The 23454-nt window shown below is 56.2% G+C and overlaps 1 protein-coding gene across 8 annotated transcripts in view; it reads right to left on the reverse strand.

Annotated features, from left to right (window-relative positions):
• LRP8 (LDL receptor related protein 8) overlaps positions 1-23454 on the reverse strand; it is an 80193-nt gene that overhangs the window by 27491 nt on the left and 29248 nt on the right. For 2 of the 8 annotated variants that reach the window (XM_043575025.1, XM_043575022.1), the window contains exons 3-9: positions 17179-17301; positions 9398-9526; positions 5864-6265; positions 4800-4922; positions 3880-4002; positions 226-345; positions 11-136 (exon numbers count right to left, since the gene is read on the reverse strand). In XM_043575025.1, coding sequence (XP_043430960.1) covers positions 11-136; positions 226-345; positions 3880-4002; positions 4800-4922; positions 5864-6265; positions 9398-9526; positions 17179-17301 — 1146 coding nt within the window. Of the gene's footprint in view, positions 1-10; positions 137-225; positions 346-1823; positions 1863-3879; positions 4003-4799; positions 4923-5863; positions 6266-9397; positions 9527-17178; positions 17302-23454 lie in introns of all 8 variants that reach the window. The other 6 variants (XM_043575026.1, XM_043575024.1, XM_043575029.1 and 3 more) reach the window with 4 other exon arrangements.

Here is a 23454-nt window from a genome sequence, read left to right on the forward strand (position 1 = left end):
GTGCCCATACCGACGGCCTTGCAGTTCTTGGTCAGCGTGTCCATCTCGTAACCCGGGTGGCACTCGCACTTAAAGTAGCCTTTGTAATTGACACAGATCTGGCTGCAGGCGTCTGGATCCTTACACTCGTCGATGTCTGTGGGGAGGAGCCCAGGTCAGAACTGGCAGGAGGATCTGCCTCCGCTCAGTGAGGGGGGGGGGGGGTGGGTGACAGGAGGGTCTCACCGCCACAGGTCTTCTGGTCCAGGAGCTGGTAGCCTGCTGGGCACGTGCATTCAAAGCCAATCTTAAGGTCAGTGCAGATGTGGGAGCAGCCGCCATTGTTGTGCAGACACTCGTTCAGCCCTGGGGAAGGGACACAGGCTCCTGAGGGTCCAGGAGCCCAGGCTAGGGCAGGGGCAGGAGAGGGGTAGGGCCTAGAGCTGAAGCAGAGACTCAGGGCAGCGGGACTCCCACAGAACCAGGATGCTCTCCAACCTCACTGAGCCTCAGTCTCATGAACCGGGTGACTAGGGAAGAGGAGGCTCAGAGAGGGGGCAGGTCCTTGGTCAAGGCCAGACACAAAGACAGGGACAAAGTGGAAGCAGAACGCAGGTCCTTTGCCTCCCAGACCAGAGCTCTGTCTACCAGAGGCAGTTTGGCTGCCTGAGTTCTTTCCTTTCACAAACACGTTTCTTACAAATCCTTCTTCCTTGTGACCTCATCGTACATGGACCACATCCAACTCTCAAGATACCCCAAGAACCCCTTCTGAAATGCCCTTGCTTAAATATCTCCAGCCTCATGGAGCCCACTTTCCTCCCAGGTAGCTGGTTCCACCTGGAACAGGCCATTCTAAAGCTCCTCCTCACTGGACTGGCCTTCCTGAAGCTTCTGCTTCCACTCCAGCTTTACTGGGTGGGATTGGCCAGAGTCTGACGGCTCCTTCAGAATCTCCTTTAAAGTGCTAATTTGTGGGGGTGCCTGGTGGCTCAGTCGGTTAAGTGTCTGACTTAAGCTCAGGTCATGAACTCACGGTTTGTGAGTTCAAGCCCCATGTTGGGATCTATGCTGACAGCTCAGAGCCTGGAGCCTGCTTTGGATTCTGTGTCTCCCTCTCTCTCTGTTCCTCCCCACTCTCACTTTGTGTGTGTGTCTCTCTCTCAATAAAGATTAAAAAAAAATTTTAAGTGCTAATTTCTGGTGCCCTGCCATTCAAGCGCCTTCCTCTGGACACATTCCCTCTGTCCATGTCCCTCCCTGGACAGGGCCCTGTAGTCTGCCGTCCAGAGGGAGTCTGAACAACAAAGGCTGCCCCTACTGAGCTTGTGGTTATCTAAGACCCCAGGCTTTTTCTACATAGAGCTGCTGCTCGGTCAGTTCTCTCCCACCATGAAATACAATAGATTATTTCCACCTGCTCTCCTCTCAGCACCCGTCCCTCTTCCTACACTTAGCCACAGGCCTGGTCCCAGGAATACCAACTGCTACAAAGGGTGAAGGGATGCCAGGAGGTTACCTGGTCTCCTCGTCCTCCACCCCCTCATCCCCTCTGGCAGAATCCTAGGGGACGTCAAGGAGGCCAGGACCAAGGCTCACCATGTTCTCATAGCATCTTCTGAGCTTTGGAATCCCAGAAGGTGAATTCTGCAAGCCAAGGGAAGGTGCCATGCCACCCTTCTACCCACCAGGCTCGTGCACTGCCGCTCCAGCCAAGCCAAGCAGAGCTGAGCCCGCCATGGCCATGCACATGGCTGGTCTGAGCTGCCCACCCCAGGCCATGCACAGCTGTGGGTGCCCCCGCTCCAGCCTGAGCCATGCTTAGGGAATAGGGACCCCTTTACCCCTGGGCCTCCTCCTGTTTCCCGGGGACGTTGGTGGAACTGAAAGAACAAGATGACAGCAACCCCATGACTGGAGGATCTCGGGGTGACTCAGCCAGGCCCAGCCCTGGGAAGGCCCAGCCCAGTGGGGTGGGCGGTACCATGGCAGCTTTGGGGTGGTCTGTGTGGGGATCCACCCCCGGGAATCTTCTGTCACTCCAAACCTTCCCTGCCCTCTCCCATACCGTATTATCCCCCCAGTGCTGTCCATCCATCTGCTCACCACTCACCCACTGCCTCATCCATGCCCCCACTTGCTGCCCCCCTCTCCCTCTCTAGGAAGCTCCAGGTAGCAGCAACTCAACAGCTGTATTTACGGAGCACTTGCCAGACTGGCATGTTGTCGGATGGCCCAGAAAAGGGAAAGCTCAAAGTGGCTCAGGCTTCTATGAAAGAGGAAAGCACAGAGTCCTCCAGGGCCGAGGTGCCTGGGGGCAAGAGAACGGGTCGTGGGTCCGGACTCTGTGGCCCCTGCTCTGGAAATGCCAGAGCCGAGGTGGGGGCTGAAGGGCATGTCTGGGCCTTCCCAATTCTATCTAGCCTGGAAGCGATTGATTCTGCTGGGGGCCTGCAGGGGAGGAGGGGTGGTGGTCCAGAGGCCTGAGTGGCATCTGAGGCCCAGCAGGGAAGGAAGGGGCAGTGTCACTTTCCCCAGCACGTGCGCCTACCTGCATGCTCACACGCACCAGCTCACGTGCAAAGGCACCGACAGGCCCATGGACTCCACAGACACATTCACACAGATGCGGGAACACGCAGAGACACGAGATGCGGTTCCCTTGCCTCACTCAGAGGAGGAGCCACGGACACAGATACTGGCCTCTCACCAGCACAGAGACACAAATACATGCGTACACACTTCTCTCAGGTATGTCATGCAAAAGACCAGAAAGAAGAGATTTAGTAGGTTAGTGTCCCTGGTGAACTCCCAATCTGGGCGGGGTGGGGGGTTAGGCTCCGTTGCTCCCACTTCTCTATCCTCTTTTCCCTAGGCTTCTTTTTCTGGAACTTTACCTGGCAGGGCCCTTGGCGGAGGGGTGGGGGCAGGAGGGCCCGAGAGGAGAATCTGTCCTGCAAGCTTAGGTGGAGCCTGAGTGACCTTCACCCAACCACTCTTCCATTCAAAATCAAGTTTTAAATCTCAAAAAGGGGTGGAAATATGCCACTCCTGGGGAGTTCTAGAGAATGAAACCCCCCTGAGTGCCCAGGATGGGAGATGCTGTGTAGAAATGAGTCTGCCAGGAAGGGAGGGTCCGATCTAGGCTCTGTCCCCCCAGGAACTCTCTGTTCAAACCCCTGACCTTGGCAATAAACCCTCCTGGAGCCCACACTGGGTTTCCAGCATGTTCAGTGGGATGTTCACTTCACCTACAGCCCAGACCCTCCTGTTCTTTTTAGCCTGGAACACACCCTGACAGCTGTAGTTATTAGGACCGTTGCCTCATTCTGCCCCTCACTTATGCCCAGCCTGTTAAGTCTTGTCTCCCAGATTGTCTGAGCTCCTCCTCGGGGTCAGGTTGGTGCCACCTTCTGCTGATTGATCTGCCTTATCCTCACCCCAGGCCTGGCCTGAGCCAGGTGGCCCTGGGATCCACTTCAGTTGGCCACCTGCCTGCTGTCCCCTACCTCTCCCTCTGCAGGGGGCTGGCTGGGAGGCCTCAGAGGCCAGGGCCCTGGCTAAGTCAGGAGGGCAGAATTACTGAGGAAGAAAGTTTCAGAGTGAGCACATACTCAGAGGTCTGAACGCAGAAGGAGTGAGGAGGAGAGTCCGAGTTTGTGAGAGGAAGCGTAATTGAGCATCCGGATTGGAAAGAATAGGCAGTTCGATTTGTAGAGATGCAGAACGAGGCCCCAAAGGCAAAGAGCCCCGTCTGAGGCCACAGGACAGCCCACGAGTCCAGAGAGAGGGTGAGAACAGAACGTGTGCAGTATGGCAGGCACGGGCCTCCACCGGGATGCCAGGAGGGGGTGGGGGTGGGGGGTTAGTCCAGCATCCAGAAGTAGACAGGTACTGTACCACACTCTTTCAGAGGCTCATCCGACCAGTCCCGGCAGTCCCTTTGAGCATCACACACTTTCCCGCCGTCCACGCACTCGCCACTCTTACACTGAAATCTGCGGGGACCCTCACATGTTGACTCTGTCGGGCCGGACAAGAGAGTGGACAGGACCTGTGAGACCTTGGGCAGGGAGGGCTGGGCTGGGCTGGGCCAGGTCCCTGGGAGGTGAGCAGAGCTCCAGCCCCAGTCCTCCTGGTCTCTACAGGGCCCAGGACAGACAGATGAATACAGGGCTGGTGGGAGCTCTGTTCATAGAAGTACAGGACCCCAGGGATAATCAGGACGCCCAAGCATCATCTAGCTGGGCAGGGCCAGAAGGTGGCGGTGTCTGCACCTGATCTGGCAGTACTGGGGCCCTGAGAGGGAAAAATGGGAGCCCTGTGGAGATCCTGGGGGCTAGACTGACCATCTGAAGGAGACCTGTGCCCTAGAGACCCTGCATCGGGGAGGCTGCCTCACTGCCCAACCCTTTATCCATTTCCCCAGATGACCCAGGGTCAGGGTCCCAGAGAGTCATCTGAGAATTAAGGAGGCTCCCAGCAGGGGACTGAGCTTCTTCTCACTCTGGGAAGGAAGCCACTTGGAGGCTCGGGTGTGGACAAATGGTGGGGGCTGGACTTCCTGCAGTGTCTTTTCACATCCCCCTAGGCCTCTTTCAGCGTTTTGCCAAGTCCAAAATCTGCCAAAATCTGGTTCTGGGGCCAGTAGGCCTCCAGGGAGTAAATCTGGGTAATTTAGGGGGCAAGGGATGCTCCGAGGGAAGACACAGCTCAGGGACCGAGGGGAGATCTCTCCAAACTCTGCTCTCTCTGGAGCCTGGGAATGCTCGGCCTCTTCTTCGAGGAGGATGTTCCCCTTTGCCCCCAACTCCACGCACCCTGCAAGCAGCCAGCTTCGTCACTCCCGTCCAGACAGTCCTGTTCCTGGTTGCAGCGCTTGATTGTAGGGACACAAGTCCCATCCCCACACTGGAACTCATCCCCACGGCAGGTCCCCAGTGCTGCCAGGAGAGGGCAAGGAAGGAGCGTCAGGGCCAACATGGTGTTGGAAAAGCTCTCCTCCCCCAGCCCCAGCCCCCATCCACCCCTGGCAAGAACAGAACCGGTGGCTGAGCTTGGGAGTCCTGACAGGACACCTGGCCAAGGCACTTCCAGTATACAGATGGGGAGACTGAAGCTCAGAGAGGGGGAAGGCCTCACCCAGGATCACACAGCACTCTGGCTGGCAGAGCCAGTCTAAAACTCAGGTCTCCTGTTTTCCCATCCACTGCCTCTCCCCAGGGCCACCCACCTACAGCCAACACGTGGCCTTTTTTTGAGTGTTGGAGTTCATTGGTTAATGACTTCATCCCTTCAGCAAACCCTTCCTGAGTGCCCACTGCATGCGGGGCACTATGTGGGGAACCCAGAGGCTACTGAGAGGCTCTCCATCCTCTAGGAGCTCAAGGGTGCCGGGGGGGGGGGTGGGGGGGGGGTGGGGGGGTGGGGGGCTGAGGAATGCACAGAGAACATCACAGAGTCGGCCACGCTGTAGGATAGGGTGGTTCAGGGTAGCCCAGGGGGAGAGACCCAGCCCAGCTGGGAGGATTGAGGCCTTGAAGGATAAGCAAGCCCAGCAGGTAAGGAGGGTTGGGGGAGCTCCTGAGTGTTTCGAGGTCTCGGGCATTGGAGCCAGCGGGCAGGGAAGGGCAGGGGTGGGAGGCATGACAGGGAGGGCAAGACCAGAGAAGACCCTTGAGCTGTGGGGTTAGACCTGAGCCGCGCAGCTTTAGAGCCTTGGGGACCTCAAACAAGACTCCACCTTCCCCAAGCCCACGCCCCACCGTAACCCAGGTAACCCGGGCGGGCGGGGCAGGCGCCCCGGAAGCCCGCACCTCTGGCCGGCCGGAAGGGGGCGGCAGGGCCGCTCAGGGGCCGCGCAGTACGGGGGGCGGGGGCTTACGGCAGTCGGCCTCGTCCGACTTGTCCTTGCAGTCGCGGTCGCCGTCGCAGCGCCAGCCCAGGTGCACGCACTCGCCGCTGCGGCAGGCGAACTGGGCGGCCGCGGCGCAGGAGGCGGGCGCGGCGGTGGCCCCGGGGCCCGCACGGCCGCACAGCTCGGCCGCCTCGTCCGAGCGGTCCTCGCAGTCGAACTGACGGTCGCAGACCCAGCGCTCGGGGATGCAGGCGCCGCCACCGCCGCCGCCGCCACCACCGCCCCCGCAGCGGAACTCGCGGGGCCCGCAGGCCGGGTCGGCGCAGCCGCGCTCGTCGCTGCCGTCGCCGCAGTCGTCGTCGCCGTCACACACGAACACGGCGGCCAGGCAGGAGCGGTTGCTGCACTGGAACTCGTGCGGGGCGCACACTGCGCGGGACAGAGAGCCGGGTCGGCCCGGCGCCCCGGCCCCTCCGGCCCCGCTGCAGGGGCCCTGACCCTCGCCCACCGGCCGCATGCGCTCTGCGGGGCCCGACGGTGGATGTGCCGTCAGGGACTGCGCAGGGGGCTTCCAATCCGGGGCCATGCAGGGGGGTCTTGGGCAACACGCTTGCCCACGGTTGCCCTCCCTTGAGCCTCCGTAGCCTCACTGGGAGCGAGAATTCCCGTCCCGCCTCCAGCATGGCGGTGGGGCTAGGAGCGCTTCCGCGGCAGGGCACTGCCTGTCTTGAAGGGCCTTGTGATATTCCTAGGAAATACCTAACGTGACACTGACCTTTCCCAGGTAACGAGGTCTGGAGCTGTCTCCTAACAGCACAGCTCCAGGCCCCTTCCCCCCCACCCCCCTCCCTGGCCCGCACTATCCCAGTTAAGTCCCCTGGCCTGGCATCCAAGGTCACTGGCACGGAACCACTGCTCTACCCCAACACCTCACTCCTGCACACACCGTGGCTTCAGCCATACTAGACTATCTGCCCACCTGCTCACCTCCAGGTCTTTGCCCAAGCTGTTCCATCTGCTGGGTGCTCACCTCTTGCCCACCACCGTCTCAATTTCACAATGAGGAGTTCTCATCGTTCAGGGGCCCCAATTCCACCTCTTTCACAACACACTTTGGCTCTCCTACTTGGGAAGCCTCCCTCCACCTCTACTTTCCTTTCGGGTGCCCTTCACAGCATGCTCAAGTGTCTGGGCCTGATGACCTTCTCTGTCTCCCTTGTGACAACCGCATGGACAGGTTCTGAGACTGACCCAGCTTCGTCCTGAGGGCCTGGCACAGAGCTCCGGGCAGTGCACGGTGTGGAGCGGATGGATGCTGGACCAGCCCAGGTGTGAGGGGTAACTAAGGGATGTGCAGTAGTTAAGGGCATAGGTCACTGGCCCTGCCTGGGGCCCTGGGCTTCCTCTCTCTGGTGAACTGCTCGGTTCAGAACCTGGGAGGGCCTTGGAGACCACCAGCCCAACCACTTGTTTACCGATGGGGAAACTGAGGCCCAGAGAGGAGCAACTTGCCCAGGGTCGCACAGAACCAGAACTCAGGTTTGGGGCTCTTCTCTCCTACTCTGACCCCTCTCAGCTTTCTGGTTTCCTCCTCTTTTCCTGGAGTGTAAGCTGTTTTCCGAGCAGCGACCTCTTCACCTTTGCCTACTTCATTCCTTACACAGAGGCCATGAAAAAGCGTGGGTACCCAGGGGGGACATGAACGCAGTGGCTATGGCCTTGGGTAATGTGGCGGTGGCAGCAGCACCAGATCTCTCCACATGGGGGCGCCAAGAGTCTGTTTTAATTTTTCTGATAGAAAAACGTCATTTTTCATTGTTACTGGACATAAAATAGAATGATGTCTTCAGTTTCACAATGTAGGCAGCTCCTCATGTGTTGCTGACGGCTCTATCAAGTTTCTGACAGTTGCTTTTTTCCCCCCTTCTGGGCTTTTGGGATGTTGGGGCACTGGTGGGAAAAGCACACATTACCTTGTGGTGTCTGCCCCTCAAGATTACTCAGATGCCTAGATTAGCTCCCTTCTTTCCTGCCAGAGTCAGCTTGCACATGTCGGGGGGGAAGGACTCACTAAGTTTAGCGTTCTGGGAAGATGTGCTTCTTTATACTGAGTTCTCCCTGAGGTTCAAAGCTGACGGCAATATCGAGAGCCATATTCTCAGATCTGCATCCAGAGACCCCACTCCCAGCACTCACAAATGGAAGCAGCTCTGAGGGAGGAGAGAAGAATTCTTCTTCTGCCCAGGTGGTTGGGAGCTATAGCAGAGACACTCAGTGAGACCTTCTAACCCCTCCCCTCACCTCCCCATCTCCCTCCGAAGACGTGCCCTAGTTAGAGATACTCCCACCCTGTGCAATAGGGGCTGATGGCCCTTAGAGCTGGGGAAACATCTGATTATGGGTGGGTAAAGAGGGAAGTGGATTTTCATTGGCCAGCGAAGCTCCGCAAAATCATCACAGCTGAAGAAACAGGCCAATGCCATCACCAGGGCTTTGAAACTGCTGGCCCCAGCCAGGATCTCCCCCCCATACCCAGATGCTTCCTGCTTCAGACACCTCAGAACTCCAGACTTGGAATCTAGAATGCTGTGACTCAAAAGGCTCCAGAGAGCTGGCATTTCCTCTGGGCTAGGGAGGATGGAGAGGATGTAAATATAGAGGCTGGTGGAGGAAGTGGGGTAGGAGGCAGTGGTGGCTAAGTGCCTGGCAAAAGCCCCCATAATACTGCAAACCACCCCTATCTCAGCCCAGCCTTGCAGCCTCGTTATCGACAGCCAGTCTGTCTCCCCTATTAATCATGAGCTCCCGGAGGGAGGAGCGTGTAGGATTCACCTCATCATCCTTTCAGAGCCTGGCTCCAGGCCTGGCACACAGGAGGTGTCCACCGAATGGAAACAAGCATAGCCCCACTGGCCCAGGACCTGCTGGCCTGCTCCCTGGGAAGGAGATAATCCTGTGTTTGAAGCTCAGTGATGTGGAACTACCCCAATGACCACTTCCATCTGTCCCTGCCGAGGCTGCTGGGGATGTCTTCCCTGCCCTGTGACATTCGAGCTCACCAGTCTGAGATTTCAGCATCAGACGTCCTTCACACTTCAGGAGTCTGCCCCTCCCCCCGGCACCACCAGTGCCCTGGCCCAGGCGGCCACCATTACTTGCCACGTCCCGGCTCTGGCCCCCTGCCCTTGCTCGGAGGTTGGTGGAGACGGATGGAATGGATGAGCAGATGTCAGATATGGTAGAAGTACTCCTGGGCTTGGCTATCGAGAGCTGGATTTGAATCTCGGTTCCATCACTCAGCCTCGGGTGCTTTTTCCTCACTTGTCTGAGCCTCAGTTTCCTCACCCGTAAAATGGGAATGATCATGGCTGCTCGTGAGGTGGTTGTGAGGATGAAAGCAGGAAATGTCTCTCCAGAGCGCCTGGCCATTACTAGTGTCCTGATCGTTACCCTTTGCTCTCCACCCACCGAGCCCCGGAGAGAAGGCCCCTCCCAGAAGTGGCTGCTGCTCCCCAGTGCTGCCTGACCCCCTTGTAGACCCCGCGACCTAACCCAACTCACGGGTGGCACAGCCAGCCTCGTCCGCTCCGCTCTCACAGTCCTTCTCCCCGTCGCAGCGCCACGAGGCGGGCACGCACTTGTGGCTGGCAGGTCCACAGCTCAGCTTCTCTGCGGGACACACCTGTTTGGCTGTGGAGACAGACACAAGGGCATGGCTTAGGCAAGGGGGACACAGGGCATGGCGCCAACCAGTCCTACTGCCCGACTCCGGCCACCTGGCCTGAGCCCCTGGGAATCCATCAGGGCCCTCCGGCCCAAGGTCCCGGTTTCTTCATCTGAGAAGCAGCCACTGTCTGCCCCTGAGACCCTCCGAATCCTACATCCGATCCCACCACTCCCTGTCTAACGCCCTTTCGCGGGCCCCTGGCCCCTGGCACTCAAGCCTCCCTGACTGCCTCACCAGCCCCACCTCCCTCCCTCCAAACCTCCCCTTTCAGCTCCAGCAACGCAAAGCTGCACGCTTCTCTGTCATCTCCCCTCTGTGTGCCCTGGGGTGAAATATACTCCAATTTAGCCTCGGTTTGGCTTCCAGATCAGTGACTCGGCGATCTGAACCTGTGGATTTGGAGGGCTCACCAAAGCCCCAAGAGCTCCCTCGGTGCAGCCCACCCCCTCCTGGCTGCTCCCCCAGCAGTGGTGCCGAGCCCGCTGTTGCGAGCAGTGCTGTGCGGCAGGGCCCAGCGGGACCACACAGCTATAATTACTGCAGCCGCAATCAGAGGCTGACTCAATCAGGGGCCTGAAGCCCCAGGGTTGATTCTCAATTTGGAAGAAAGAATGAGAACCCTGATCAGGGCTGGGGACGGCGCTCATCCTGAGCGTCCCAGGATGAGCCACGTGACAGACCCAGCTGTGGTAGATGCATTTCGGACCTCCGTGGCTGGCTCCCTACTACCTTCCAGGGTGTAAACTCAGTCGTCTCTAGGATGTGCCAGGCACCGAGCTAGGCACTCATTTCATCTTCACAAAAACCCAGCAGGGCGAGGATTATGTCGAGGCCTCCAGCTCAGAGGTCGAGTGCATGGGCTCCGGAACCTGGCTTGCTGAGCATGGATTCAGTCACTCACTGGCTATGTGACCTTGGTCAACAGTCCTCACCTCGGTGCCGATAGATTGGGGAGGATACTATTCCCTGGCCCATAGGATTGTTATGACTCCCAAGTTAATGTCTGTAAGGCACTTAGAAGCACGCTCGGCCCAGTGCTCACTTATGATTATGCACTCTCCTCCAAATGAACAGAGGAGCACTTGTCTCTTCACTCAGCGAGTATCTATTGGGTACTGCTGTGTATCAGACATGGTGGTAAGCCCTGGGTGCTAGTCACACAGCTGGTAAGAACTGAGCGGGGACTCAAAGTCAGCTGTGTCCGATGCCGGGCACTTGGCACAGTCCACTGCACCTGCAGGCAGAGGTCACTCTTGCCTCCCCCTTCAACTTCGCTCTCTCATCCCCGACCAGGTCCCCTTTCTCTGCTTCCCTATCAGGGAGGAAATGGCACAAGAGATGGAGAAAGGGCAGATAAGATGGGAGAGGGGGCAGCTGTTTGAGGAAGGGCCCCCAGACACTACTATACCAAGGGACAGGAGTACCTTGGACCCCAGAGTTATCCATAGGAATAGATGTCATGAAATACGAGGCACCCTGCTGGGAACACAGGATTCACAGGATTCATTTTATGGAAATTCCACTTCCCAAATAACTGTTGCATAGAGCCCTAGAGAGCGCTGACACTCAGATCTTCTACAAAGACTGCCTTGCGGGGCGCCTGGCTGGCTCAGTCAGTTAAGCGCCCAACTTCGGCTCAAGTCATGATCTCACGGTCCATGCGTTCCCGTGTCGGGCTCTGACAGCTCAGAGCCTGGAGCCTGCTTTGGATTCTGTGTCTCCCTCTCTCTCTGCCCCTCCGCCACTCCTTCTCTGTCTCTGTCTCTGTCTCTCTCAGAAATAAATAAACATTAAAAAAAAAAAAAAAGACATTCTGCAAAGGCTGCCTTGGGGCAGGGTGTAGGGTGGTGAAGGAGGTCTGGCAGCTGGGAGGTGGGGCGCTTCCAGAGCACCTCTATCACCCCTGCACTGTAGGACCCCAGTACGCACAAGAGGGAGCTGAAGCCGACCAGTGTTTCCCAGATTCCTGACTGTAGGGTGGGGTGTGGGGGCTGTGGGAAAAGCAGGTTCCTGGGCCTGGCTCAACTTAGGCTGAATCCAGACTTTGAGGGCAGAGCCCAGGAATCTGCGTTTCAGTAACGCTCTTCAACCCCTGGTGATTCCCACGCACCCCATTTGAGAACCACTGGGTTAACATTCTGCAAGTCTAAAAGATATAGGATATGTTATCCGTTTTAAATTCACTCCTATAAAAGCGATAGAAGCATTCTGTATGCGTGCAAGCTCCCGAGAGAGCAATGAGACAGAGGCACGAGGTGACCGTTTACCCCTGAGCCAGGCCTCAGGAAACAGAACTTCACGGGGAGCTGGAAGGAAGCCGTATTTACTGAGCACCCACGGTGTGCCAGGCTACTTCATTTTCTCATTTCACCCTCACCCTCCCAGATGAGCAGACCCTGCAGGATAGAGGTGCCAGCTCCAAGGGCGCCATTCACAAAGATCTTCATAGCAGCACCCCTGGGGTAGAGCAGGGCAGCAGGCCTTCAGGTAAGCACTCCATTCTGCAGACGAGGAAACGGGCTCAGAGAGACCAAAGAACTGGCACAAAGATGCACAGCAGGTGAGAGGCAGAGGCAGAGAGGCTTCTGACTGAAGCCTGCCCTTTCCATCAAAGCCTGCACGCCCCCGTGGATGGAGAGGTAGACTGAACCGGCCCCAAACTCTACACCCAAAAGCCCAGGTGACTGAAATGGCCCTTGACCGTCCTCCCTACCTCTCGGGGCCTGGTTCTGCATACCCCAGTGCAGCAGGCAGCCGTTTGAACTTTTAATGAATATTTATATAGTTAATTGCATAACCTTTCAGCAAGGACAATGATTAAACAATCCGTCTGCTTCCTTTCTTTATAATTAATAAGACATTTGCTGTGTCCTTAAATAGACAGCTCTAATTATAGGCTCCGGAAGATTCAGCAGTGCCTGACACCAGCCCTCGTACCCTCAAAGAGCCAAGACACCGTCCTGGAATGCTAGGACCCAAGAGGTCACATCGAGGAACACCCACTATAGTGACAGCAGTCAGAGACCCAGCGAGGGGAGGGACCTGCCTAGGCTACTGAATATCAGGTATTCCAACCACCTCTCTCTCCTTGAACCTCACCGTCTCTGTTGTAATGCAGCTCTTCCCCGAAGCTAGCAGGCGAACCTCGCTTTCCAGGCTCCTGGGTCAGGCCTCCTCACTGCCTAGCCCCGGGAGGCTGGTCCGGGCTGGCGTACAATATCCCCTTATGAGGCGAGTGTTCTTACCACCTCCATTTTACAGATGAGGAGAGCAGAGCCCGGAGAGGGTACGTCGTTGGCTCAGAGTCTTGTGGAGAGAGGCAGAGATGGACTTTGAAGCCAGGTCTCTTACCTCCAGACACACTGCTTAACTTACTGCACTTAACCACTGCCCGTGAGAAAAGCAGGCCCCATTGGTCCCCACCAGCACCTCTGGGCTGGAGAGGGATCACCAGAGGAAGGAGGCTCCCTGGGCCTTTCCTCAGGTGGGGACCGCAACATGGCCACCTATTGTCCACTTTCGGGATAACTGAAGCCAGAGTTCCCCCCCGCCCCGCCCCAGGCAGCACAGTGCAGGACAAGGAGCATGAATGTGTTTTGGAGTCGTGCACACCTAGGTCCAAAACCATCTATTAACATGAAGCAGGTCAGCAAGTCACTTAACCTCTCTGTACCAAGGTTCGACCTGAAAATAGGGTAACATAATCCCCTAGAGTTGGTAGATGGTTTAAATGAGGAAACATGGGAATCTCTACACTCAGAGCCTGGAACAAACTCAGAAACCAGTTGCCCCTGTTTAATGAAAGGCAAACGCATGGTGCTGGGAGGGCCCCGGTCTCGTTCCTGGAGGTGCACATCATCAGAGTCCACATGGCTCACCACGATGACGCGCTCTACCCAAACGCCTCTCTCTGAGAAAGATGCCCCGAGGAATACCCTGGCTTGCTGTCAAGCGTCCCAGAGGTTCTGAGAGGCAGGAGGAAGAACCCCCCCATCTCTCAGATACCAGGAATCCTCCAAAGCCGGCAAGGGCGTGAAATTGCATGCTGGAGTGGCTGTAGGCATTATCAATTCCCAGAGAATCCTGCCCCAGAAATCCAATCCATTTTAATTTATGACTTCACAAATTAATAAAAAGAGAAATGTCTGTCGAAATAAAAGAAGGAAGGTGTTTGATGGCCGCTTAGTGAGCGAGACGTCTGTGGTGTCAGTTCATGTGAGGCTTAGGGGCAGACGACCTCCAGATGGGGATGGGCAGCTTTAGGAGGGCCAGGGACTAAGGGGGGTGGGGGCTACCAGTGTCCTGCTGCTGGCAGGAAGCAAAGCATGGGGCCATCCCGTCATGCAGGAGAGGTCACACCCATGGTCCTTCCCATGGGCTCAGGTGAAGTCCTTCTAGCTGGTCAGCCTCTAACTTGCTAGGTGATCTCCAAAAACCTCCAGGCCTCCACTTACTGATCTATGGTAGGAAAGTATACTTGGTTCATCAGTAAGGTCCCCCTTCCAGTGGAAAGGTTCTAAGACGATGAACAAAATCCCATTTTCAGTAATCAGTACCCAAAGTTGCAACTCACTCACCTTGGACCAACCTCCCCACCCCTACCCTGTACCCCTCCCATCATGTGCCTGGAGGTGGGTGAGAAGCTGTCTCCAATCAAGTGAGCTATAATTAGAGCTAAAATGCTACTTTCATTAGGCAAATGTCCCAGGCTTTCCTACTGTGACTCTTGGCCGTATCTGATAGACACAAAACCCAGAACCAGAAGGAAGGAGAGCCAGGAGAAATCCCAGCCAGCTAAGGGCAGATGACATAGTGGGGGAACACAAGAACATGGGGACCTGCTCCCAAATGCCTTTCCCTCTCTATGCAAACCTCCTACTTATTCTAAAATGTGAAACTGGTGTATGTGGGAGAGAGAGACTGGGATCAAGATGCAGTAATAAAAGTAGCATTGCCGTTTACTCGAGCACTGATGCTTTGCCACATTTTTTTCATTTCATCCGTGTAACCCCATAAGGCAGGTGCCATCACTCCATTTTACAGATGAGTAAACTGAGCCGTAGGGAGACTGGACAACCTGCCTGAGGTCTCACAGGACCTGGACCCAAATATATCACACAACCAAACCCACTATACTTTACTATTGCCTGGAATCTTTCTTTGAGCTGGCATAGTCCTTAGGAACCTGGTAGGCTATAGAGGCGAACCTGGTAGGCTGTGGAGGTTGCTATGGCAACACCAGTTAAATGAGCAGTGGGTCAGCTACCAAGTTCCCCATTTGGTGGGGAGGCAGTGAGCAAGCCTGCTACCAGGTCCTGCTGGCCCCAATTCTGCCTGTCCCTTGAAGTCCCACTCTGGCCCACCTCCTCCAGGCAGCCCTCCTTACCCACAGGCCTTGCCTGCCCCTGACCAATGTAACTTGGCACAAGAAGTGGGATCCTGGGCCTTGTGCCCCGGCTGGGACAAGGAAGGTGCTAGGAGTCCAGGAATCTTAGATCACGGTCTTTGGAATTATGAGACGTTAGAAATTGAGGCCCGAAGAGGGATGGGAAAGTGTGCAGGATCTCACAGCAAATTCACTGGGAGAGTCCAGAGGAGAGCTGGGCCTCCCAACTCCCAGGGTGCAGCCTTGAGTCCTGCTCCCACGGGCACTCCGTCAAGCCTGAGAGCCGGACGAGCCCGCTCATCTTCTATCACAGAAGGCCGACCAGCCACAAGCAACCTGTGCGTCCTGGAAGCAAAGCCCCCAACTTCTCTGGGCCTCTAGTTATTCAACTATGGGCACAAAGTAGACCTGGGAGGCAGGAGAGGGGAGGCTGGAGAGCCCCTGCCAAGGGATAGATAGGAAGGCAACAACTGCTAGAGGGAGAAAGCCAGAGGGAAACGTGGGGCAGGGCAGGGAGGAGAGGGAGGGCGAGAGGGAGGATGAGGAGAGGGGCAGGCAGAGGGGGGAGGCGGTCCAAGAGAGCAGGGTGGAGAGGGCTCCGGAGACAGGGTAAGGGAAGATGAAAATGGACACTCATACAAGGAGGCAGAGACACAGGGAGAAGGGGGAGCCTAGCTCTCAGGCAGCAGGACAGACCCCAATAATAATGGTGATGAAGCTCCCCCCATCCCCCTGCTGCCTCCTTCGTCCATGGTGACTGCTGGAATGGGTTGGGATGGCCCGACTGGCTGACTACAGTCCCCCTGCAAAGCCCCCTGTGGCCACAGCCCCTTCCCCCCACACACACTCCCAGCCATATGCAACTCTGCCCCTTGTTAGCCAGGCAGCCTCCGGCAAGTGGCCAAACCCATCCTGGCCTCAGTTTCCTTCTCTCTAAACGGGGATCCGAGACTGCGCTGAAGATGAGAGTCACAGTGGGCGTGGCTAGGCTTTGTTCCTTCTGCAGCTCAGGAGGAAGCTCAGGACAAGCTCCAGGACAGGTTGGCCGCGTGGGGAGTACGAAAAGGATAGGGCGGATGGCCTGGCCAGGGAAGGCAGAGGCAGCCGCGCAAGGGAACGAGGGAGCCTCCTATCTTGGGCCAGGGTTGCTCTTGCTCTCCCTTTCTCTCTCCCTTTCTCTCTCTCTCTCACGAGGAGACCGCTAGCTCTGTTGCTAAGAGACGAGGAAACTCAGTTATCACCAGCCACAGCCCTAGACAGGGACAGGACGCAGGCCTCCACTGTCCCCACCTCTGCATCTGGGGCAGAGGTGACCCCTGAGGAGTGTGACTTGGGTGTTCACCAGCCCTCCACGTGCTCCCCCCTCCCAACCTTTTGTCTCAGTTTTACTCTGCTGAGGCTCTGCCTCGGGACCCCTGGGTCCTTCCCCGCCCCCTTCTCATCTCCTTTTTAATTTAACAAATGTCACGGAATGACCTGCCGGGTGTGAGTTTGCTTTGAGGATTAGGGCCTGGAAAAGAAATCACGGAGAGACAAAGCCCTGACTGTGGGAGGCGGGCCTGGCGCTCGGCTCTGGCCCTCTGCCTCACCCCTGGTTGCCCCTGCTGCCACCCAGCCTGCCATGGAGGCCAGGGCTCCTGGGTTCAGCCAGCTCAGGGCAGAAGAAAGAAAAGGGGCCTCAAAGTCCTGGCTGGGTAGTCTTGCACAAGTCTCTCAACCTCTCTGAGCCTCAGTGTCCTCTTTTGCAAACGCTGCTGCGAGGAGAAGATGAATTAATGCACACTAAGCGCCTAGCACACAGTAAACATGTAATAGGCTCCTGCTGTTACCAGTACTGCTAGAATTATGATCAGAGCCCTCCAGAAAAATTGTGTGTGTGTGTGTGTGTGTGTGTGTGTGGCAGAGAGCCCCAGAGGATATGCTCTGGGTGCTTCTGGGCAGAAGGGCTGTTTCTAGCTCCTGATGCTCCAGGAGCAGGGCTCAACCTGCAAGAGGCCTGTGAGGAAGTTACCAGAAACTAGCACTGGATACACCTGGCTCTTTGCCAGGGGCCCCCCAAGGGTGTGGCAGAAGGTCGGTGTGGAGTTGTGTCTGACAGATTGCCTCACTTGAACCTCCCAACCTCCCAGCAAGGAAGCTCTGATGAGGAAGCCGAGCCCCGCCCCCCCTCCCCACCCCCACCCCTCCCCACATGCAGCCCCCTCCCTCAGCCCTAGGGCCAGGACTCACTGCACGTGGTCTCTGCCTCATCGGAGCCGTCGGGACACTCCTCCTCGCCATCACACTTCCACCTCTCCGGGATGCAGTGGCCATTGCCACAGGTGAAGTCGCTGTCCGCACAGGTCTTCTTGGCTGCGGGGCAAGGAAAAGAGCGTGAGGGGCCTGGTGGGCACAGGTTTTTTCAGGATACAGTCAAGTGGCACTGGGGTGCCCAGGATGTGCTCTGTCTGAAAGCAGGACCCCATGACCTCCCACCACCCCACCAGGCCACGGAGTGCCTCGCCTACCAAGAGAGGACAGGAGAGAAACGCTTAGTCATTCCCCAGGCGTCTGCTGAGCACCAGGTGGAGGCAGGTGACGCCTGGCCCTGCCTGCAAGTTCAGGAGTTCAGGTCCAACAAGGGTGACAGGACCCATCCACCAAGGGACTGCCTGTTCCCCTGTCATATTCCTCTTCCCCCAAAGTCCAGTTCCACTGCCACCACCTCCAGGAAGTTTTCCCCCATCACCGATGGCAGTTACAGTCACCCCTTTAGCCATTTCTCAGTCCCTTTACTGGCCTGTCCTGCTCCCCCCAACCAGGCCCCTCTGGAAGCACCAGGGAGCTGTTGCTAATGAATCCTAAAAGCAAATGATTACTCTGAGACAAGATTAATGAGGTATGTTCTGTTTGGAGTGATGAAAAGAGCATCTACTGGGTAAGAGACCCAAATCAGTCTCCTAAGAGTAAGAGGCACTTAGACACTCTGGAAGGGAGGCTCCACATGGGGGTCTGAATCCCAGCTCTGCCTCTCTCTATCTGTACGACCTTAGGGGTGTTACTTAACCTCTGAGCCTCTGTTTTTTTCTTAATGGGAAGAAGAAAACAAAAAGGCTCTGAGGAGGAGTGACAAGCTACAATGTGTGAAGCATATGGAAAGAGACCCTGGCACAGAAGGTGCAGTAAGCAGCAACTACTGCTGTTTTTATGGTTTCAGCCTTAGTTCGAACAAGCTAAGGAAACAGGTGTTCCGTGCCCTCGCAGGGAACTTATGTAGCAGGCTGAGATCTCACAGCTGGTAACAAAACTGGGATAAGAAGGCAGGAACATGGTTTGCCTTCCTCCCTGTCCCTCTACTGGCCTGATGTTCCTCCAGGGTACGGATGCTGTCATATTCAGCACAGGACCCAACTCAGGGTTGATCTCAGTGCGGACAATGAACTGTATGGGAACATGGCTCCCACACCTCCAGGGCCGGGACTCACCTGCTCCCAGGGACGCTTCTTCCCAGTGACCAGCGTTGAATTATGTAAATCCTCCCACGGGCCCTCTGGCTGCCTCTGGGGCCATGCAACTGCTTCGCCTGGCCTGAACAGCCTGGCAGGGATTTGGGGACAGACCCTGGGTCTCTTGAATCCACTGTATTTCTGCCTTTCAGTGGAATCCTTGCAGTACATCTGCATTCTGAGATGAATTTTTTTTTTTCACCCTTTCTTTAGAAGAATACCTCTGTCTGTGCAGGGCTAGCAGAAACTAGAGGAATCAGTCTACCTACAGATTGGGCGGAGGAGTGGGGTCTGAGGCCCAGAGAGGGAAAGGGGCTGGCCCAGGGAAACATAACAAGGCAGGGATCAGAACCACCTCTCCTGGGGCACCTGGGTGGCTCAGTCGGATAAGTGTCCAAGTTTGGCCCAGGTCACGATCTCATGGTTCATGAGTTCAAGCCCCACATTGGATTCGGCACTGACAGCTCAGAGCCTGGAGCCTGCTTCAGATTCTTTCGCTCTCTCTCTCTCTCTCTCTCTGCCCCTCCCCTGCTTGTGCGTGTGTGTGCGCTCGCTCTCTCTCCCCTCAAATAAATAAACATTTTTAAAAATTTAAAAAACGAAAAAAGATGGGGCTCCTGGGTGGCTCAGTCGGTTGAGCATCTGACTTTGGCTCAGGTCATGATCTCACAGCTCGTGGGTTCGAGCCCCGTGTCGGGCTCTGTGCTGACAGCTCGGAGCCTGGAGCCTGCTTCCGATTCTGTGTCTCCCTCTCTCTCTGCCCCTTGCCTGCTCTCTCTCTCTCTCTCAAAAATAAATAATAAACATTAAAAAAATAAAAAATTAAAAAAAAAAAAAGAAAAAAAGAAAAAAGAAAGAACCACCTCTCCTGCCTCCCAGTCTGGATCCCCAAGCAGCCCTCCCTGAGCCCCGCACCGAGGAGCTATTGTGGGTAATAGATACCAACGCCACGGCCTGAAATAAGTACAATTACAAACCACAGCACGTGGGGTATTTTGTAACATGAACACCAGAACATCCCTTCCACAAGAAGCTCAGCATCCACAGAAGAGAAGAAATGTATATACCAATGTCTCCCTCATCCTGTTCAAACCTTCTCCAAGTGCATTCTGTGTGCCAGTCTCTGTGCTGAGGAAATCTTGACACAGAAGTGTTAAGTACATGCCCAAGGTCACATCTGAGTGGGAGCAGGGCCACAATTTCACTTCAGTCAGATACCCCTCTACCTTACCATGGCTCCCCAAACAAAACACTCAGCAGCATCAGATTTGGAAGAAAAGCCTCAAACTAGGTGGGAAAAATCCCATGGCAGCTTTGGCTTGGCATTCAGTGAGCCTGCCTCTGCGCCAGGCTCTGCACTGAGCACACAGAAGAGAAATCAGCCCAACCTGCCCCCCGGAAACTCAGTGCGGGTGAAGAACGGGCAGAACCCAAAAGAGCAAGGTCAGCTTGATGGAGAAGGTGATAAAGGGGCTCTGTCGCTGGCCTGGACCAGCCAGACACTATCCAAAGACCCTTTCCTCCCTCCTTGCTGGGAGCCTGGGAGCGAGCTTGGCCTCCCACGGTGTGCCAAGCCCTGAAGGCACCTGGCAAGGAGACCAGGGCAGCCAAAACACCATCATAGTCCTGAAGGGCGGCCTTGAGACCAAACAGGCTCAGGAAGGAAGTGGCAGCCTCAGGAATGGATGACTCCTGGCATGTCCTGGAGAACAGATTTGTTCACTGTCCTGACTGGTTTGGACATTTTTCACCCTGGTGCTCTGGCCCGGCACCTTTCACCCAATATCCCAGTGATTCTTTGCATCTATCCTGGTAGTGCTGTTAATCCCATTTTACAGAAGAGGAACCTGAGGCTCAAAGAGGTGAGGGTGGTAGGTGGCAGAAGTGGGATTTTAATTCCATGAGCCAAAGCTCGAGCTCTTTCCACAGGCTCTTTCTAAGGCCCTCAGGCTCAGAGGACCCCAGAAGAGCAAATGCAGTGTGATCAGTGAAATAAATAGCTCTCGGGTCCCCGGGGCCACAGGACAAGGCAATGAGGCAGATCAGGCACACAGATGAAGTATTCCCTTGGAATGTGCCCAAAAGTGTATGCCAGAATAACTGTGGGCCTGCGACAATCTGTCTCTGCTAATGGACCACCCTGGGGAAACTGAGGCAGCATGACCACTTTCAGGTTGGGGACCAGACTAAATGCCCTAGTGGGCCACATCTGTAACCACATGGAAAGATTTGGAACAAGAGCTGAGACTGAATGCTGGCATGGCCCCCTCCTCTCTGGGTGACCTTGGGCAAGTTCCTTCCCTCTCTGGGCAAGTGAGGGGTGGGGAGGGTGGCTTTCCCATGAAGCATTGCTACAAGCACAAAAGGCAAAAAAGGCTCTCCCAGGGGATCCCAGCAAGCATCCCAGTGTTGGGTCATTCAGTGTAATGAGCCCGACAGTCCCTCGTCAAGAGGCTGCATCAGCCCTGCCAAGGCATGCCCGTCAGAGCAAGCCATGCCAGACCCCCATTCCTAGCCTTGGCTCCAACTCCCAGGGTGATTCCCCAGCTGGGCTTGAGGCTGTGGCTCCCTGTTTCCAGGGATTTATTTCCTTCCATGCCAGTTTGCCCCTTGGACAATGCCCACCTCTGTGAGCCCCTGTACTCCACAACCCAGGAGCTGTACATAGTCATCCAGGGTCTGCGACATCATAATCTGGTGCCATGGCAACAGATGGGCCGCCACAAAGGATTTGGGATTCCAGAGGGTGGCGGGGAGGAGCTGACCCCAGGGCAGAGTTGGGGAGAATGGGAAATCCAGGACAAAGGAGGGAGGCGTTGCTACTTATAACAAGAACACAGGCAGAGGAAAGCATCAGACAGTCCATGGTCAGACAAACTCTACTCTGCTACTTGGGCTGTGTCACCTTTTGCAAGTTACACAACTTCTCTGAGCCTCACTTTCTTCACCCACATTCATAGCTAATATCCTTGCTTCGCCAAACACACAAGGCTGTGGGAAGCAAATGGGCTGAGGATGTTATCAGAGCATTAGAACTGAAAAGCGTAAAGGTGCAAGTTTGAGGCGTGGGAAGTCAGCAGCCCCAGCTGCTGCGTGTGTGTGACATTGGGTCCATCAGTCACATGGGGCCTGCCTCCTCATTTGGAAATGGAGGTGTGGTGCTGACTGAATCTTAAGTCCTGCTCAACACCCAGAGTCTATGATCTTGTGCAATTATTATGATCACGCAGCGCCTCCCAGCTTCCCCACCCCCGGAGGCCTCCTTCCCTGAGACAATAAGATCCTTCCCACTGCTGTTCCCCACCCACGCTCACCCAGCAGCCCCAGTGCAGACAGGGGGCTTCAAAACAAAGATCGGTCAGGGCTGCCAGGTGGAGCGGCTTGGTGTGGATTCCTCTTGGCAATCAGTGCTCTGTCCAGGCAGAGCCCAGGGTCTCCAAGGTCCCTCCCTCTACAACTCTCCCATTCTGTAAGGCAGAAAACCAAGGCCCAGAGAGAGGTGGCTACTCAAGGTCACAGCACATGTTTGTGGGAAGGCTGCACTTGAGCCCTGATATATTCTGACTCTGTGGCCAGGAAGCCAGGGGGTGGGTCACCTGAGCTAGCCCAGGCATTAAAGACTTCCCGAAGGAGGGGACCATGTTCAAGGAAGAGGAGTCGGCCAAACCACCCAAACCACGGGAGCGAGGAGAGCGACAAAGGGCATTCCAGGAGGTGGGATAACGGCCTGGGGTGTGGGGGAGCCAGCAGAATGGCAATCTGGGGCAGGAGAGGAGGCAAGTGGCAAGGGGCCTGGGAGCTCTACCATGCCAGCACCAAGCTGCCCCTCAGAGGCCCAGCACAGGGGCTTTACTTTCTCTGAGCTCACCCAGCCTCTGCTGAGCACAGGGGCCTACTGCTTCGCAGCCCACAAAACCCGTGGCTCCAAACTGCCTGGGCTTCCTTCAGGATTTGGTGAGACTGTGCAAGATGGATGACTGGCCCCTGGCAGAGGAAGAGAGAGGCAAAGGGGCGGGAGAGCAGGGGCAGCCATCCACCCAGATGTTTGTGAGAAGACTTGCTATTTTCCCCCTTGGAGATGCATGACGCCCACTGGCTAACTGAAGGTCCTGAGAAGGCCTGCAGATATCAGAATGACTTTGTTTCCGCCCACACTTCCCAAACCTGGTTAGCCAAGGGACATCCTTTGCAGGTGCCATTGTCTATTAATTTTCCAAGAAACAAATGGGCCAATAAACGACACCCGAGGGCATACTGCTGCAGTGCCAGCCCCTCATCCTGCAGATAAGAAGATGAGGCCCAGGGAGGGGAAGGACTGGCCTATGGTCACACAGCAGAGGCTGGTACCCAGGCTTCTGTCTCTGGGCCAGCTCCACCAAGCCATGAAAAAAAGGAGAAGGTATTCACAGACACTTGGCCAAAGCTACGGGAAGACCCCAGTCCTCAGAGTGGGGACCTACCTGTGCAGAGAAGAGCAGGAAAGGGGACCAGGCCACACGGGACAGGTTGATGAGAGAGATGTCAGGGATACTGGCCCTCAGGTTTCTGCAGACAGGCTGTGGGCCCCAGGGAATATTCTCTGAGGGCAGAGCAGAGACCCATAGGCAAGGTGGATTCCAGCTCAACACGATTGCTGAGGCACTTGGGTCAGTCCCTTCCCCTCCCACGGCACAGCGGGACTGATCTGTCCCCATTTCCTCTCCCAGGCCTGGACCAACACCGGATAGCTTGGCTCCGGCCCTGCAGCCCAGCCCTAAGGCAGCTGGGCCCCTTGTACCCGGGTCGGGGAGATGAAAGGGCTGCTCCCCCCACAGTTACATTACTGCAGAGCTCGCCAGGCCCCAGCATTGCCAAGACAACCGCTGCCAGCAGAATGAAGATCCGGGGTGGGGGCAGGGGGCGTGCCAGCCCGCCCCTGGCCTACTAACCTGGCAGGCAGATTTAAATGACAGCCCAGGAAGCTACTATTAAACTGTCACCCCAGTCAACGGGACGACAGACCCGGAGTGTTCTCCGGCTG

Source organism: Prionailurus bengalensis, chromosome C1 (assembly GCF_016509475.1).
Source record: "Prionailurus bengalensis isolate Pbe53 chromosome C1, Fcat_Pben_1.1_paternal_pri, whole genome shotgun sequence".
Classification (NCBI taxonomy): Eukaryota; Metazoa; Chordata; class Mammalia; order Carnivora; family Felidae; genus Prionailurus; species Prionailurus bengalensis.